Source organism: Bemisia tabaci, chromosome 1 (genome assembly GCF_918797505.1).
Source record: "Bemisia tabaci chromosome 1, PGI_BMITA_v3".
Taxonomy (NCBI): Eukaryota; Metazoa; Arthropoda; class Insecta; order Hemiptera; family Aleyrodidae; genus Bemisia; species Bemisia tabaci.
Genome location: NC_092793.1, coordinates 69,321,736 through 69,340,712, shown reverse-complemented (window position 1 = coordinate 69,340,712; position 18,977 = coordinate 69,321,736). Strand labels below are relative to the sequence as shown.

At 36.6% G+C, this 18,977-nt stretch overlaps 1 protein-coding gene across 8 annotated transcripts in view; it reads left to right on the top strand.

The window, feature by feature from the left end:
• The window catches only part of HUWE1 (HECT, UBA and WWE domain containing E3 ubiquitin protein ligase 1), a 64,933-nt gene that overhangs the window by 22,192 nt on the left and 23,764 nt on the right, over nt 1-18,977 (top strand). For 4 of the 8 annotated variants that reach the window (XM_019043229.2, XM_019043225.2, XM_072306087.1 and 1 more), the window contains exons 17-40: nt 288-799; nt 1,097-1,222; nt 1,866-2,106; nt 2,615-2,740; nt 3,275-3,403; nt 3,868-4,011; nt 4,556-4,741; nt 5,142-5,279; nt 5,644-5,868; nt 6,190-6,357; nt 7,789-8,063; nt 8,566-8,806; nt 9,261-9,432; nt 10,473-10,664; nt 11,153-11,316; nt 11,771-11,929; nt 13,572-13,879; nt 14,118-14,353; nt 14,814-14,970; nt 15,848-15,950; nt 16,763-16,883; nt 17,309-17,380; nt 18,146-18,272; nt 18,633-18,728. In XM_019043229.2, coding sequence (XP_018898774.2) covers nt 288-799; nt 1,097-1,222; nt 1,866-2,106; nt 2,615-2,740; nt 3,275-3,403; nt 3,868-4,011; nt 4,556-4,741; nt 5,142-5,279; nt 5,644-5,868; nt 6,190-6,357; nt 7,789-8,063; nt 8,566-8,806; nt 9,261-9,432; nt 10,473-10,664; nt 11,153-11,316; nt 11,771-11,929; nt 13,572-13,879; nt 14,118-14,353; nt 14,814-14,970; nt 15,848-15,950; nt 16,763-16,883; nt 17,309-17,380; nt 18,146-18,272; nt 18,633-18,728 — 4,418 coding nt within the window. The remainder of the gene's footprint in view (nt 1-287; nt 800-1,096; nt 1,223-1,865; nt 2,107-2,614; nt 2,741-3,274; nt 3,404-3,867; nt 4,012-4,555; nt 4,742-5,141; nt 5,280-5,643; nt 5,869-6,189; nt 6,358-7,788; nt 8,064-8,565; nt 8,807-9,260; nt 9,433-10,472; nt 10,665-11,152; nt 11,317-11,770; nt 11,930-13,571; nt 13,880-14,117; nt 14,354-14,813; nt 14,971-15,847; nt 15,951-16,762; nt 16,884-17,308; nt 17,381-18,145; nt 18,273-18,632; nt 18,729-18,977) is intronic. The other 4 variants (XM_019043227.2, XM_072306090.1, XM_019043228.2 and 1 more) reach the window with 4 other exon arrangements.

The following is an 18,977-nucleotide window of genomic DNA, read 5'->3' as shown; positions in this document are numbered from 1 at the left end:
CTGTAAGCTTCGGTCACTTACTACTTTCGAATGGCACAATAAAAAAAAATAACTTAACTGACTCATTCTAAACCGTTAGCACAAAAAGAGTGAAAGGGTCCCTTCAGTTAAAAGCTGATTTTGCTAGTAAATCTTACCTTCTTCAAGGCACTGAAGGATCTCCCATCTTTTAATCAGATTTGTCTTCAAACAGTTATGGATATCCATCAATTGAGCAATACCATGAGTAAAAAATATGTAGTGCCTCATCAGCCTTCTCTGATTTCTTCATTCTTTGTTTCATGCAGGTTGAACATGACCAAGGTGTTTCAAAAGATGTAGCTGGAAGCAGCAGTGGAACAAGCGCAAAAAGCCTAAATGCTGCTCAGTTTATCATGTACTACTCTGACAATTCAGATGATGACATAAAACTAGGCAAGAAAAAAGAAATTCGAGATTATTCCCGAAAAAAGTCCAAGAAGAACGAACCGTGCGACGACTCTTCGAGTGACTCAGCTGAAGTCACTAAACCTGACAAACCAGATGTAGCTTACTTGATTCCTCCCGCAATCCAGTTGAAGTACATCAAACCTTTGGTAGCGGCTTCCTCGAGGTTAGGAAGAGCGCTAGCAGAACTTTTTGGTTTGCTGACCAAGCTCTGTGTTGGATTCCCAGCTCGAACTCGCCGAGGAAACCACTTGACGAACACTCCTGTTTGTCCAACTCCAGCAGCGGAAGCAGTTTCAAATGTGTTGGCAAACTTGTTGGCGCAAGGATTGAACTACAGTAGAATATCCTCTAAACCACCCAGTAGTTATGTGTAAGTGAATTTTTTTTTTATGAAATTATGAAAACCAAAAATTATACACCATTTACACCCCCTGTGAATTGTTTCTACACCATTCACACTCCCTGTGAATTGTTTATACACCATTCACACCCCTGTGAATTGTCTATACACCATTCACACCCCCTGTGAATTGTTCTTGAATAGAGAATTCTTTTCGTTCCTATGCAGTTTAACATTTTGATTTTTTCCTCTCTAGATTTTGGTATGTTTCGTTTCTAACTGCGTCACTTCGTGTTGACTTTAATGGTTTTCTCTTCCATTTTTCAGGATGACATACCTCTTGTGTTTCGTTGGTTTCACATCTCCGTTATTATTTGATGAAAAGAAGTTACCGTACCATTTAATGCTTCAAAAGTTCATTTACAGCGCCAAGGGTATTAAAAGTTTTGTTAGGTATGTATCCAATATTTCAATGTTTGTTTTTCCATGAATCTTTGATACTATTTAAATTATAATATTTTTAACAGGAAATAGAATGTATTAATGCTTAAAGGAACAATGTGAAAATGAATAAAGTAGGTAAAAAAAAAAAAAAAAAAAAAAAAAAAACTATGGCACAGGCAAATGTTATACACACAGTTCCTTTTGATTTAATTAATTTTTATATAAATTCTTTCAGCATAAATACGGCCAATGGTAAAAATATTTAATTTTCTTTGAATATCATCTCTTAATTGTTGATTGATTTATTTTATTTAAAGCTGTCAGTAGTATCAAATAATTTTTTTTTTTTTTAAAAAATTTTGTGGTCTCAGTTGAGCCATTATTGGCAATAAATCGTAGGATTTTAAACCTGATGAAAGTACCTCTTAATGATGTTGAGAAAACAGCCGTGAGAATTGAAGCTCCTCGTCTTATTTTAGAAATTTAAAGTGGCTAATAAACATTAAACAATACTCAAAGTTTTTTCTGCTACACCTTAATCGATGAGTAATATTCACGAGTATTCAATGATGATACAATGTGTGGAGCAGGTATGTGTTGCCAATATGAAGTTAATGTGACCACTATCAATGTATCCATTTGATTTTTACAGGTCATTCATTTTTGCTCTCCATGGCAAAGTTGAAGCCTCGCCGCCAGACAAGAAAAGGACTCTCGATTTAAACGATAGACCCCAGGGGACTATTCAGTTTATTGAAGCATGGTTCTCACTGTTAGAGAAGATGGTGAATCCGCGTACTGTTCTTGAATCAAACCATATGCTGCCAAAGGTTATGCCACCGGGAGATGGAAGAAATTTTGATGCTAATCTGTACCTGCAACAGATGCACTGGGTACAATTATTTTATACTTGTTCTGTTCTCTACAAAGTTCTTGGCCAGTTATTTTGAAAGTGGTTGAATTTGCTATAGTTTGATTTGTATGCAGCTTTGAAGTCACTTCAATGTTGCTCCAGAATTTTTAGATGCCCCAAGATTTGCTGTGGCTTAGTAGCTCAATTAGCAGCCTGTAGTTCAGATATACTCATACGAATTAATTTAACCTTCAAGTCGATCTCAAGCTCAATACCAGACCAGAGGTTGGTTTAAATCCAGAAATCTCACGTGAAATTACTTTTATTTATATTAAATAATATGCCTGGCCATTGCCTCTATTTGCTGCATTGGCTTAGTCCTGATGACTATTTGCTTGTAGCATTTGTCAGGTTTCTCGGAACTGAAATTTTAACACAATCTTTTTTACCTGGCTGTTTAATCTGCTAATAATATAAAAATAATATTTTGCCAATTTACTCTAACACATCTTTGTCTCCTTTCTAATTTCACTTTTTTTCTGTTTTAGATCGCTTTCATTGCTGTGGAACATTTCTTAGATACGGTTGAGCAGAAATGTCTTGTTTCTCTAAGAGCAACCGATTCAGTACTTACTATTTTGAAACATGTGATGCAAGGAGAGTACATCATGCTTGTAAGTGTTTGTTTTCTTTTGCATTCCAAATTTCAAAAGAAAGCAAAGCACTTTTTCATTGTTAAGTGAATATATCCATCAATCTTCAAGTCGCTTATTAACACGTCTTATGAATTTACCTGACTCAGAATCCATATCAAGAATTACATTTGCAGATAAAGTCTTAGTTTTGGAAATTATTAATTTTTTCATAATGAAAAATTTCAAGCATAGTAAATTTAAGTTTTTGGGTGATAAGAGATGAGAATTGGATGGCATATCTAGAAGCTAAACAAGACTTTAATGATTCTAAGAGGAAAAGTTTTAAAGTTTAAAAATTAGTTCGAATCTTATTATTTTTATAAAAATTTTAACCAACATGCCAAAAATTGGTCTTGTGGACTATTTTTTGAAAGCTTTCCTTGAAGCAACTTTGATTTTAAATATTCATTAAAGCAGAGGTTGTTCATGACAAACTACGGGGGATTTTTCATTTTTGCCACATCAATCTCTTTCGGTGATAAGTAAATTTATGTGTTGAATTTTGTGTTTCAGGAGAAAAGCTTGAAATTTCAAGAAAATGGTCTTGGACAGATGGTGCCCAATCTTCTGAACCCAACAATATATGTCTCCCGCAGCAACACAAATTCCAACCACAGTTATCGCAGAGAGATCCGAGTTGAAGTAATGAGAACATAATTAATTAATGATTTACTTGAATTGACAGAAATGGGCTTTTTCCTCTGTCATCGTCAAGGAGCTTAGTTAATTGTTAAGTGATTCTGTAGAGCATGCTGCTGAGTATTTGCTAAATGCTCTGATCAGATGACAAGCTAAAAAATAAACACCCAGTTTCGAGAAATCTATCAAAATTAGACAGCAAGGATTTGTTGTATTTAAACCAGGTTGGCAAGAGGGAGTGAAGAGGGGGGAGGTCTTAATCCCCCATCAGGTCACTTTGATAGGGCCTCATTGATTTCTGTATATTTCGCATGCATTGTCAGTCAGAGTGTTTTTTTCCCGACAATTTTGGGGTGCCCATGTGTATTGGATGGAAAAATAACCTATAACTTGATCACGATGATCTCTGTTGTAACCTAATATTTTCGTTGAAAGATGATTTAATTTTGATTTTTTTTCCCCCACAGAATGAAATGGAAGCAGTTGCTGATGGTGAACCCGGATCAAGTAATTCCTCATCGGAAGAAACAGATGAGAAAATGTTTGATGAGTTGGCATGCCAGTTAGGGAGCAAATCAGAGAATTTAGCGCCCTATACGGTTCGCAATGATGTGAGTCATTTGATTTTCCACCAAGCTTTGAACTTTGTTTTCAATTTTTATCTTCTTTTTTTAATTTTCTTGATTCTAATTCCTGGGATTGTTTTGATGTACCCAGGATCAGTTCTCTCTCAAAGTACATGCATCTTAAAAGATTGCCTGACATTTTTTCTAGATTAGACTAATTGATTATCTTCCCATTTGAAGTTGTGTAAACAAAGCAGGCTAGTTGGGAAGTAGTTCTCCATAAAAACCTTATTACAGGAGAATCTTGATTTTGTGGATCCGCTAAAAATCGATTGATGAGAGCGAATTCAGTTCATCGAAATGAGATTGCCATTATTTTTTATTTATTCATTGACTTTTGCACAAATCTAGTTCTACATGAAATTTCAATGAGGAAACATATATCATAATGCTTAAATTCTCTTTTTGTTTAGCAGTCCATCAAAACATTTATCATTTGCAGTAGTTTAAAGTCTTAAATCAGCTTAGTCCTGATCTAAAATAAGTACATGGATGCTGAGACTTCAACCTTCATATTTGCTCTTTTCAGGCATCTGATTTGTACATCCCGAAAGCTCTGTATAAAAGATTCATGGACAGAATCTTGCAGTTCAGCGTTCAAATGCTGGATTTGTATCCACAAACAGTGTATCGCTTAAGTGAACTTGTTATTGCAGTTTTAAAACGAGGTTCTCCAGAAATGATTCACCAGTTTTTCATTGACTATTCCCATGAGGTACGTATTTTTCCTATTATTCTACCAGCTGTAGACAAGTTTGTAGCAATTCACCATTCCTTTGCATACAATTATTCTCAATTAATTAACTTTGACTTAGTGTCGCAATTATTTTTTTATGAGAGTGAAAGTGATAAAACGGCTTCCATAGAAAGTGAAAATAATTTTTGCTCACTTCAACCACTTTTAAGGAATTCAATTTTAAGTATCCAAAGCTCTAGCAGTCCTCTCTTCAATTAGAAGACCAAATTCTGGAATGAAACTGACATGAAAAATTGCAGTTTAAAATTCTCAGGGACCTCTCGTAACTTTTTAACATCTTATCAGCTGGAATACTTTATCGTTCATCAATTGATTACTCTTTCATTATGAAGATGGCATTTTTTTTGTTTTGTTTCAGATGTCCCTAAAGATAATGGCTGTTGTAAACATTTCTACTAGTCCGAAAGCTCTTGGTCTGAAAGCGCTAACTTTGCAAGATGCTGTTATCAGTCATCAAATTGCTGATTTGCTTCATTTTTACATGCTTTTATTTGAGGTAATGCAAGTGAAAAATCAATATTTTAGTTTAAGAATATTTTAGTCTAAATCACCTCTGCATATTGAATGTGATGACAGTGGCGGTCACTCCTGTAATATGAATGTGCCCTTCTATGTCAAAGTGCAATAAGATTAATGAGCTTACTTTGGCAGTTCTTTGCCAAGGTATTTACCTCGGAATATGTTGATTTTTTCTGAGGATAACTTTCATGGTACAGTTTTTTCCTATATGAATACTTCGTAGTTTACGACATGCTCATTTTTTGTAACCCATTTGTGTAACATTTTTTGTTCATTTCAGTATATGTATGGTTCGCTTGAATAACTGGCCATAACTCCATCTTTGATTTTATTTGTTTCAGGAAATGAGAATTGACTGTGGAAAAGCTATGGAGAAAAAGGATATACAAAAAGTCCTTTTAAAGCTGTTACAAAGCACCTCTGAAGTTTTGCAACAGAGTCACAAACTGGACTATTTAAACCTTCCATTAATCTCTATGCCGAAAATGGTTGCTCCTCTTCTATTGGTCATAGATGTTATTTTGAAAGTGTCAACCCATTTGTCACGTAAAGCTTATGCGCATGATGTAAGTTTACTTCAAATCAACCAGTAACAATCTACTATCAATCTTTCAAAATTAATAGGAACGTATCAAATTCCTATAAGTAAAGTATCTAATAAAATATGGAAAGAGTAGGCAGTAACCAGCCAAGTAAATTAATATATCCAAAGAAATGAAATGAGAACATGATTGAACTATGATTCAATTTATAAAAAATTCATCAAATATTGGTCAAACAGGTATCTGAAAAGGCTGTGACTCTCCCCTCCCCCCCACCCTATCATTATTTCTCCTTGAACCATTGAAATGAAATTTTTGCTGCAATCGATATTTTTTATTTTGAAGGTTACCACTGGGGAATGGAAGTGGTATGATCTCCAGTCAGGAAAGTGGATGGCATACACTAGTCATAACAACAGGCTGATAAATGATGCGTACTGGCGTGGTTGTCATTCTCTTCGTATCTCCAGCAACAGAAAGCGTTACACCATAGCATTTCTGGAAATGTGTCAGGTAAGTTCTTTTACTTGTCTGAACGATTATCAAATTGGTGGTTTTTCAACTTCAATTCAATCTGCCATCAAAGTTGTCCTATTTGTACATGTATTGTCAGGAAGGTTCTCAATTAGTAACAAAGAGAATTAACAGTGTTAAAAACTAACTGTTTACCCAGATCGGCCTTCACACTACTCGCAGTGAACCTTTTCATCGGCTAAGCTAAGAGACAGTTGAATATTGCAGTCAAAACATGAAAAACATGCCTTGTTTCAAAGGAAAGCAACCAAGACAGCTGTTTGGATGATTTCGATACGTTTTTTACTGGTGTCACAATGAAGAATGCAATTTTTAATCAAGAGTGATTTTTCAACCTTCTAATTGACTATTTACAAGTCTTGTTAAACCTTCGTTCATAAGGTGCGGGAAGTGGATTTTTACTTGGTCGAAAGAGCCCTCCACCAAGTGCTATCTATCCTGTGAACCTGTAAAGTGCATTAAGTGTTGAGGTTAGGTTCGTCTCAAGGTGTAGACTGAAGGTCTGTCAAGGGGCGTAAAGAGCAATGGGCCTGTTGCATGCAAGAGATACAGCCGCGCGAATAGACTTTTTATAGGTTAAATGACACGAAAATTACGATGGTCACATTAAAAAAGTCTGAAATACACTCCTTACTGCGCAATTTGCGTTGTTAGGAACGCGCTTTTTCAAATTTCCCGCGTCTGGGGGCAGTTTTCTAATCACCGGAAACGAGCAAACGGCGGGCTCGGTGATTTCCGGAAGATGCCGAGTCGTTGTTGTTGTTGTTATTTTTTCCTTCAGTTTGTTTACAAACCCAACGTGATCTCCTACAGTGGTTCATATACGCTTTATGCGGTAACCAAATCGATCAACTTTTAAATATCCAACGCAATCCTTCTACATTTCGTTTCACGATGTCACGAGCTCCGATTTTTAGGTTATGTTGTCAGTTTTAGTTGACCGGAAATAGCCGCGAGTTGCCGTTAATTGTTTCCGTTAGAAAACTGCCCCCAGACGCGGGAAATTTGAAAAAGCGCGTTCCTAACAACACAAATTGCGCAGTAAGGAGTGTATTTCAGACTTTTTTAATGTGACCATCGTAATTTTCGTGTCATTTAACCTCTGAAAAGTCTATTCGCACGGCTGTATCTCTTGCATGCAACAGGCCCATTTGCCCTCGCCATGTCAATGCACCCTCTAACAGTTTAATACCATATACCATCCAAATATTGTATTCAGACTTAAATACAAATTTCTCCTCCTTAATTTATGAACTTTCCGATCTTTAATTGACTTGATTTATTTTTGGATCCATCCAAATTATCATTGGCCACTTCTCGATAAGTCAAAGTCAAAGGTTTTCAATGTAATGATGTAAAGCCAAGTAGATCAATTAATTTTAATATTATTATTGTTTCTTTTTTTTTTAGTCGAGTGAGGACTCAGGTGTCCAAAGACCAATCATGATGTGTCTCAAGATGTTTGATCCTGCAGTCGGAGGCAAAGCATCCACATCTGTCTCATCACCTTCCACTGTATGTAAAATGTCAGAGGAACCAGCTTCTTCGTCTCCTGCAACTTCTTCATATCGTCCTGGAACTGAGTCGACTAACTCAGCTGATCTTGCAGTTTATTATCATACTTCTCGAACACGCATTGTTCCCATCAAAGGATTTACTAAAGATCAAAATAAAACCATTATTCAGTGAGTTATCAGTTGCCATTGACTTCTCTTAGCTCCGAGCGTTTGTCACACTTTTTACAAATGGCTTTACTCAAAGCATCAACCATCCAAATTATATAATGCGGCATTCATTCTTTATAGCCGTAATAGCTAATTATAGCTGTAATATAGCCGTAAGAGCTAGTGCCCCTAAGACAATTATGTCCGCATTAATTCTTTTCAAAATTTCTTCTTTATAGTTTTATCAATTAGAATGTAAAATTTCTTACTTCTGTGCCAATCATGTTGGCACTTCTCTCAGAATTTAATTTTTGTTTTAAGTTCATGATCCCCATCTTATTTGATTTCTTCCATTATTTTTTTCCTTAATTTGCTACTTATAGTTTTTTTCAGTCACATCAATGCTATTCGTTGTAAGTGATCATTTTTGCTGTCTTCTTTGATATGAACAAGGTATTTGCAATGTAATTTGCCTAAGTTAATGATGGAGTTAATTTAATGGTTTTGTTTTCAACCATTCCAGATGTTGCCTAGAAGTGATGAAACACGTTACCAACAGTGACACTCTCCATGCTGTTCTTCAAGTATTAGTTCGCCTCACACGAGACTATAATTTAGCAAAGGAAGCTGCAAAGAAAGGAGTTGTGGATCTTCTGCTCCAAGTTGACCAGTCTGTGAGTTTCACAGGATTCATTGGATTAGCAACCATTATCATTAGGCATATTTTAGAGGAGCCTGAAGCTTTGTCTAGTGCTATGGAAAAGGTATGTATTTTGTTTATTCAATCTTTCAAAACTGTTGTATCTTTCCTGCAGCAAAATTTAATTTAAATTTTAACAGGATTGCCACAGTCAGGGTATTTAGGTAAATCCAAAAAATGTCAGGGAATTTTTAAAGCTAGGAAAAACCTGGAAATGTCAGGGAAAATGACGAAAGTGTCAGGTAAAAATTGTTAAGTCGCCTTATTTGCTTCCTAGAATGGGTTTGACCTTTCAAACAACAAATCTGCGTGATTACTATCTCTAATTCAGGGAATTTTACCAAAATGTGTCAGGACTATCAGGAAAATGTCAGGAAATTTCATTTTCTAAATTCTGTGGTAACCCTGGTTTAATCCATTGGTTTGTTTTTAATATAGAGTGAAATTTTGAAGCTCGTTAAAATTAAATGCAGTGTATATTATCTATGCTTCTTAAGTAATTTTTCTTTGTTCTGTAGGTTATTCGAAATAAAACTTTGACAAATATTCCTCCTGCTTACAAAGAGTTTCATTACGTTATTCGTGAATGTGCGCCTGCAATTGCCCGAGATCCGGACATGTTCAAAGCTGTCTTCAGAGATGTCTTACGCTATGATGCCACTGTCTTGGATTCTAAAGATGCCAAAAAAGGTGTGTTTTTTCAAAAAACCTCTAATCAATATTTCATTTTATCATTAAGACCAAGAAAGATTTAGCTTAACTTTTGGTAAATACTTTATTTGATGTTAAGATTTATTCAGAAAGCTAAAGGAGCTAGACTTAAAAAGGAATTTAAGCATCCCGGGCGAAGTTGATCTCTTCTTACCATCTTATCCTACTTATCTCTTCTTATGAAATCTTACCTCTAATTTTATTTTATCCTGTCGCCCTTCTTTAACAACTCTATCCACTCATTAGCCATATTAGCCTCGCTTAGCACGACTTAACTTTTAATTTATGGATGAAATAATTATAAGACGTACGGCTCTGATGACTTAATGGCTACAAGATTTCATGCAAAAAACAGCTGTAACTTACATACCGTTTTTTGCAGTAACTATTGTAACTCAAGTTTTTAAAATAAGTGCTAACTAGAAATTATCAGTTAAACATTTTCATAGTCAGGTGTACAACTTTAACACCACCAAATAATAAATGAACGAAACCAAAGCAATGATGTGGTAAATGTTTTTGAAAATTGCAAAGTATGTAAAGGCTTTCACATTTATCCAGTATCAAAGATTCCCAAAAGTTCGGAACCAGCTCAGCAAATGATAAATAATTTCTTAAATCCCATTAGCCTATTTCTCAAGCACTCTTATACGCATATCCCATCTGTATCGTAAAGAGCCAGTACAGAGAAGGTTGAATGTCTTTTTGTCTGCTGAATGATGGAAGCAGCTGTAGAGTGCATACAAGCGCTAGGTACCTCATGACACGATCCCTCCCCTCATTCATATTCAAAAGGCTCTCATACTTTGGACCAGGCGATAAGTGATAAAATTTATAACAAAAGTGATTCATTGAATCTGAGATGTACAGGCTATTTTCTCGGTGAAGAGCCCAAACTTTCAGGTTAAGGATAAGAAAGTGTTGTGCTTTGAGTTGGACAATTTTTCCAAAGATGTAAAAGTTTGTGATCTTTAATTCGTTTCAATCTCACTTACCTCTTTTTTTCTATTTTCCGCCAGAAGAAGATGATGGCAGAATCATTTTGAAAAACCTTCCAAACACTCAAGAACCAGATGAAATTGGGCCACAAGCATCTCAAGCATTAGAGAATATCCTTATGGCATTGTACGTACATAGTGAAGATGACTACCTTGATATTACAGCCAATGAAATGAATCCTTCTCTAGCTGGAAACATAACCAAATCAAATGGTAAGTCTTAGATTACATGTAATTTATTTCTCAGATATATTTTCTCCTCCCCCATTTACTGAAATAAATTTTTCCCATCATTTCAGATGTTCAACAATTCAAATTCTCATGCATACTACATATTTCTCATGCCAGGTGCACCATGCCAATCTCTTATTTCTTCACCCAATACCCTCTTTGCACCCTCCTAAATGCAATTGTTCGTGCTGCTTGAAAACTGAAAACATGAGAACCAAAAAGAAAACAGGCTCAGTAGTTGAAGTCTTCGGTCAAAAAGGAGATAGGATAATTTGTGGTGTGGAAGGTGGACTGGCTTTCTATCATGGGCCAATTGACGTATCTGCAACAAATTTTTCTCTGAAGGAAAAAATACTCCCTGCAATAAAGAGGGAAATAACTAATTTTGAAAAATAATTCACTAAATGAATGAAAAAAGGAAAAATTCAAACGCAGGTTTCTTCACGCAGGTTTTTCTCTTTCATTTCCAGGACCAGTCACTCAGTCAGACCATTTGATGGGAGGTCTGTCGTCCACAGTCTTCCCGGATGACTCAACATTAGACATAACTTTTAGTTTCTCTGCAAGAGCCCAACAACAGAACACAAGTTCTCCAAGCAACAAACAGCCGTACGTCTCCAACAACAAACCCAAAGTGAGTGTCTGCCCTAGTTTTTGAAGAGTCATCTTCTTTTAATAAGTTCACAGCATTTCAAGATTCTGCTCTCCAACTATTACGTTTGATAAGAGAAATAGCATAATCCTATCTGGAAAATTTTCAGCAATTTGATGTTCCTCTGAACGTTTTATAAGTTTCTAAAGGGATTTAGGTATTTCAAATAGACAGAATTGTTCTTATTTTAGCGGCCTTGCTTGATTTAAGGCTTAAGGAGACCAAAACCCTCCCATTTTTCAGAAAATTCTAAATTATTTAGGTAAGTCTGTAACTAAAGTAGCTATCGTCAGGAGGAAGGAAGAAGATTGGGAACCTGTGAATGCATCTCAGAGTTAAAAAATTAGTTTGGTTTCAGCCCCTAATTTTTTTAAATTTTGACACCATGATTTGTTCCTGCTGTATTTTATCTCTTAAACTGATGTTTTTTTTGCAGAAACTGTCAGAGCAGAAAAAATTAGGCCCTGTCATGACTAAATCAACGATCTTGAAACTCCTGAGTGACGCTGTTAGGTCTTATTCAAGTGTTGCTAAGTATGTTACAAACTTCCGCTATCCGGAAAATATAAACCAGTACGGTGTCACAATCAAAGGGGTGAGTAGACCTCTTTATCTTATTCCTGAACAATACCTCCCTTGAAGGAACAGCTCTAACTTATAAAATATCAAAAATTATTTTCTTCAGAGATTCTTTACCATGCAGCTCATTGGAGGTAGGTATTTTGCTGAAGATTGGCAATCTATATCAAGCAGTAAATCTTGATGGTATGAGCATGGTTAATTCCCTGGTTTCATGGTTACTTTTAAGGAAAGAAGTTTTTTTACTTCTATTGGAAAACGAAGGAGGACATGTTAATGTCTAAAATAGCTGTTAATTTTCAAGACTCTGTGGCGACCAAAAAAAAAGAAAAAAAAGAAAAAAAAAAGATAATATCCCCCTCTAGAGGGCAGGGGGATCTAGGGGAAAAAGGGGGTAGTGAAGGGAAAGATGATGAACAAACGCTGACTGGCCAGACCAGTCAAGATACGGCCAGACCGTACCTCTTGCGTTTGTTCAGAGAAAGAATGGAAACTACCCTTAAGGCTGACTGGCCAGACCAGTCAAGATACGGCCAGACCGTACCTCTTGCCCTAAGGAAAAGGTGGATAGTCGTGAAGGAGAAACCTTTGAAAGGGGATGATTGGCCAGACCAATCGAGACAACAGCCAGACTGCGCCTCTTTCTCCTTTCAAAGAGAGAAAGAATGGAAAAATCCCTTGGGGCTGACTGGCCAGACCAGTCAAGACACGGCCAGACCGTGCCTCTTGCCCTAAGGAAAGGTGAATAGATAAGAGCAGTAAAGGTAAGGGACTAAAAGCGGATTGGCCAGACCAATCAAGACAACGGCCAGACCGTGCCTCTTGCTCTTAGTCAAAGAAAAGGGAAAGAGAGAGAAAAAAAAAGGAACTATGGGAAGAGTCAGAATGAACAAAGTGAAAGAGACTTGATGTGTGTAAACTAAATAGATATTGTATTCAAAAGACACAGGGGGAGCTAGATAAAACTTGACAATGGAGAACAAAAAAAAAGAAGAGAAGACTAGCAAGTCGAGAATAAAAAAAAGATAGGAAAAATAACGACCAATAAAGGAGGGGTAAAACTAACCGTTGAAGGCGATAGTGAAACCAAGAAAAATCTACTAAGTCCTACGCAGACAAAATCAACCAACGTATCCGACGTAACCGACCAAATCCTACAAAACCAGCTCCGACTCTCACGGACGCTCCTTTCAATCTCACTCGTCAAATCCTACAAAGAAAACCTATCCCGAGGTCGAGCTCCGTGCGCCACGGAAGCTCTCGTCCACCTAGATCTGCAGTCGCGACCGGGGATCCTCGTCGCCTCCGGAGCGCCGCGGGCCAGCAGTGGGGGATGCTGAATCAGCGTACTGTCCCTTCCGCCGGGAAAACAAGTGTTTCTAGCTGTAAAAAAGGACAGATGCGATGTTATCTCTCGCTCTGGCCCGAGACGCTACGGAAACTCCCGAGCTGACTTCCCTGGTCATCACAACTCCTAGTATAATATGCAGCTCGAGCTCATTTTAATTATTTGGGATTAAACGCCAGCTTTTTAAATTTTTTTAATATACAAAAATAAGAAAGCCAGACTTGATTTACATCTCTTGCTGCTTGTTAACCATACATATTAAAATAAAAACATAGCTAAATTTTCAGTCCTTATCCTTTGATTTTTACAGGAAGTTACTTTCATTCGGTATGTTTTGGACACACTACTTCCCAAGTCAGGAAGTGAGCGCACTAAAATGATTCACACCTTGTTTGCATCCCTTGCTTCTTGCAATCACTCTCCTGACTCTCAAATGAACCTAGTCGTAGAAGTGAAAGATGCTTTAAAGCGTGCACTCAATGATGAAGAAAAGTATTCCAAGCACTCACAGATTCAGAACTTGGTTGATTTGATCACAACAATGATAGAAAATTGTCCTCCTGTTCCCTTAAGCTCCTCAATGACTCTAAGCTCATCTCTCAAGTTGAATCAATACAGGTATGTATTTTTATTTCTACTTTTCAAATTTCAGTGATTAAACTATGAATTTTCATCACATTTATCATTTTGAACACAGAACAAAATCATTCCTAGTAATAGATTTTTAGATTAAGCCAAGGTGTTGGATTTGGATCATTAAGAAGGCACTCCTTTTATACGGAAAAAAAGAAAACACCAGTCATTATTTCCTCTCAGAGAGTTCTAATCGTGATTATTTTGATTTTTGCTCCCTTAGCGTGAACAACATGGTACGCCTACTCATTCGGAAAGGAATGGCTGCAGAATTGGCCCGAATCCCTCAGTATATTGATTTGTCTGGTCCTGAGTTCACATCTACGATGAATGCTGTGTTGAAACCCCTCGAAACTTTGACCAGGATCATGAGTCAGCCTCCTCCTCACACAAAGAACAGAGGAGAAAAAGGAGACAAAGACGCAGCAAATAAGACACAAGTTGCAACTCGTACTGATGGTAAGCAGCATCTTATCGGTATCTTTATCTTCATCTCTGTACTTTTGTATGAGATTCATTATAATTCAGAAATACTATCGTTTTTGCATCGTCATCATGCAATTTTTACGAGGCTCCTAGCTCAAAATACTAGATAAGGAAGTCTTCCAGAGTATACTCTGTGAAATGAATTCCGCCATGTAGGAAGCCTATGAATGTATTTCTATCAGGGAAAATCTCTCTGCGAATGGCACTTTTAATCATACCTGACGATAGAGCATGGGATGATTTCCTGCGCCCCTTGGTAAATTTATATAATTAATATATATATATTAATAATTGCTGCAGAACATATGAACCTTCTCATGGATTTATATTCCTTTGTGGAGTATTTGCGTGTTTCAGGAAATAGTCAATCTTATTAATCAAAATCAATACTGTAATTGTGATTAATTTCTAAAATTTCCTCTCTCTTTTTTAGAAACAGCAACTCCTGCGCCCGTTGCAACAGCAGCCACTCCAGCTGCAGAACCAGCCAGTGATGTCTATGAAATCTATGAAATCCCCCCTGCACAAGAAATGGAAGACACTTACGATCGCCATTTTGAAGAGACTGTACAAAGAACTGTCCAAAGAATGTAAGTTCTTTCTTGTATGGAATCTTTACTCTTGGAAAAATGTCCTCTTACCTCCTATTAAGTCTTGTGGCTTTAGATTCTTCATTACCTCAATTTGCATTCAATATTTCCATCAATGCATGTGCTTTTTTGTATGCACTGTATACGCCCGCAGATAACCTGCACCCCAGATTTCGAGAGGGTCCAAAAAAAAAAATTCCTGTACAGCCCACACGTGCCATGGTGGTTCGTTGCGCTCGCATCGTCTATTAGCGCTTGATAGGTATGCAATTTCAGTGAGTCTCACCAATAACCCGCACCCTGATTTTCGAGCATTGAAATCGGAGAAAAAAGGTGCAGGTTATCTGTGGGCGTATCCGGTAATGTCTTGTAATGGAAGAAATAAGGTAGATTTTAAGTCTCAACTCCCTCCCCCCTCCATTGATAATTATTTTATATAACATGTATATGAATGGCCAAATGTGAAACCTTGTATCTCCATTTTCTACGTTTTGGACTTCCTGTCATACTTTATTTTATATTTGGGAAACGAGCCATTGTAATTTCTAAAAAACTTATTTTATTTTTCTTCTCTGTTAGCAGAATGTGCTGTTTAAATTTCAAGCTGTAACGTTGCTTTCTTCCTCTTGGGAATAATAAAATAGTGGCAGAAATTTTGAAACATTGCAATGGAGGTACAGGGTTTTGCTCTTCGGTCATCGATATCAGATGTCTCAAGGAATATTCCTCCAGGAATAACTTTTTTTGCCATCATAATGTGTCTCCGAATTTCAACATTTGCCTTTTGATGTCTTTTTTTTATTATTATTATTATATTATTTATTTACACAATTATCAGTAATTGCCATTCTTACATGGAGTGTTAATTTATTTACAGGCTGTCTGAATCACATGACCTAACTCCTCTGCATTCATCAACATCCACCTCAAACAATCAGAATCAAACTGAAGATGATGATGATGACGATGATGATGATGAGGTGAGTCCTGTGTAATTCACACTTTCCTTTTCACCTTGCCAACAAATGAATTTAATATGCCAGTTAAAAACCTGCGCTTTAGCTAAAATTGAATGCTATCAAATTTCTTATCATGAAGTTAACTCGTTTAGTGCCTATTTTAAAAGAGACGAAAGGGAATTGATCTCTCTAGGGCAGAAAAACATTCAAAGAAAGGCGAAATTTGCATGCTTCAATCCACAGTTTTCATGAGTGCCTTACACTAATCATCCTGAACAAACGCTTTCACTCAGAAAAAACAGCGCTAATGTTCACTTCAAACAGTGATGACATCACACGTAAGGTTAGGATACATAACTTAACATTACAATTTCATCTGTGTAGTAACAGATGTTGGTGGAAAGACTCATGGCAGTCAATTCTTTTTGTGACACACAATATCTGTTGGCAGGATATTTTTCCCTTATTGAATGGGGCTGGATTTTAAGAAACTTTGAAAGTTTTTTCAGGAATAAAATTTAATTAAACGGAAAAATATACGAGTTCTCGTTAAATTGTGTAGTACTCCTACTTTAGATGTTTTGAAATACTGCATTTTATAAGACATTCATAAATTCTAATTTTGAAAACACCTGGAAAACTGCTAATTAATCTTCAATCCTTATTTGTTTAATGTCAAAGTAATTTACCAAATGAACGAAGATAACCTGGCCTGGCCAGCTCCTAACTAAACTTTGAATAAATAAAGACAGGTGCAAAAAGGTCGAGCATCAAAATCTAACGTCTATCTGTATTCACAACTAGTCATTAATGATGCAACATGATGATTTCAGAGCTCTGGTGCTAGTAGCTCTTCTGACTCCAATCTGGCAACACTGCAAGAAAGCAATCTAGATGATGCTGACGCAGACACTGAAGTCGATGAAAATGTCAATGCTGATGATGACACAGAAGGTAATACTTGTATTTAGAACTCAAATTATGTGAAACCAGCTCTTTGATTTAAACAAAATGTAGCAATGTCCCAAAACCTGTAAAGAGCTGCTCTGGCTGATTTGATGAGGGTTATCCCGAAACTAAGGTCTCTCATAGATTTGCTTGCAAACCGTATTACTAGGGGGGAAAAAAAATTTACTATTGGACTAAGTACAGTCAGACCTCACTGAGTCGGAATGCATTGGGACCAATGGTTCATTCCAACTTCGTGGGATTTGAGTTGAATAGATTTTGTATTGGCAAAACGAAAAAATGCGACCAAGCCATCATTACCGGTGTTTTGGACTGAAGTGAGTTCTGCCTCAGTGAGGTTTACTTTTAGACTCTGAACTAATTTAAACCCTTATTTTTTAAATTACTTAATCATTTTTTCTTAATTGCAGGTGACGACCATGATGAAGAAGACTGGATTGGTTTTGAGGAGGACGCATTAACTGTAATGAGAGGTGACAGAGGTATTTATGCTCTTACCCCCCTTCATCTCCATCATATCCATCAGAAGATGAGTTTAGATGAGTTTCATAAAATGAGTTCTTTCCCCAAGTTTTTGTTGTCCCCCCCTGCCCCTCTTTTATTACTCTTTGACTGAGAAAAGAAAGTGAGCCAATCCCTCCTTGAATAGGCCTAAATACTGTCGGCCTGGATGGGTATCGCTCAGCAACATCTGGTATGCTGATTGCCAACTGGCTGAGTTTTACCACAATCTGAACTGCTGTTTGCCTCGCTGAAGGCATATTCTGATAGCTCATCAAGCCGTTCGATGGACCCCATTACAATCATGTAATTTTTTATCCAAATTGCGACACGCAGCCAGCACTGATTGCATTAATCTTAGGAAGCTCGCCAAGTGATTTGGCAAGCCATGTGAATGTCCCCGTAGTTTCCCCTTTTATTTTAATTTTCTAACCAAAAATTGAGCAAAATAATGCCCTAAAACTTTGAATTTCATCCAAATAATAATGAACACACTCTCACAATTTAAATCATTGGTTGATTTTCTGACAAAAAAATAAAACATACAACAATGCAAAATGTTGTGAAGTTGTTTTGGTCAAAATCGTCCTCTGGTTCACAGTCATTTTGTGTGAAGGTTTATAGCATGCCATTTGTTTCTAGATCCTTCTCTTGAATGCCCTACTCTTTCATCATACTATCTCTCATTTTGTCTCTTTAAAGCAAGGACTTCATCTCATCTCTTTTATTATTCTTTTTTCCCCCAGTTTTCAGTGTTCATCTGGATAGGAATGATTTGAATAACAGACTGGTTGCTGGAAGAAATCAAAGAACAACACGAATCCGCCACATCGATAGCTTACCCATAGCTCCTGACCTCATATCGAGATTTAAGTATGTAATTCTCTTCTCTTTTATGCTTCAAGAAATTGTACCAGCAGATTAGTAACATGAATTGTGAATTTTTTCTAGTCATGAAAAGGTCACTCGGGTAATCATAGAAACTTGAAAGAATCCACTTTCAAGCTTAATGAGGGAAATAATCAGATATAATACATTACATAATATTTGGCTGATCCCCAAGTAGACAAAATAATGTGCATCAATTTATCTAAGTAACGTAATCTGCACTTATGTAAAAAGAACAATTTAAATAATCAAAATTAACTGCCTGAAAGTTAGTTCAATCAGTTACAAAGTTAGGATGCTCTTTACTTCCATTTTTTTTCTGAAATTGTTATTGTTTCTGCTCAGCAGCAGTCTGAGAAATTCAATTCTTGGTGCTGGAGGACTGCGCTCTGTTGACCCTTCAAGTGATCTACAGATTCAAACTTGGCCAGCTTTTACAAAGTAAGTTTTTATTTTTTTAGGAGAGACAAAAACCCTGCAAAAACGTATGATCTCAGCTCCTCATGTTTTCTTTATTTGACCTTGCAGTAGCATGATTCAAGGCAGTAACACCAAGTGGACCACTAGGCAGGGTACTAATTTAAGCATTCAGATTTATTTGTCTTCTAAAACGTCTAACTGAACGTGATTTGTGCAATAAAAATTACTGAAATCAACTCCTGGCTGAGATTTTGACTTTTTTTAGCATTG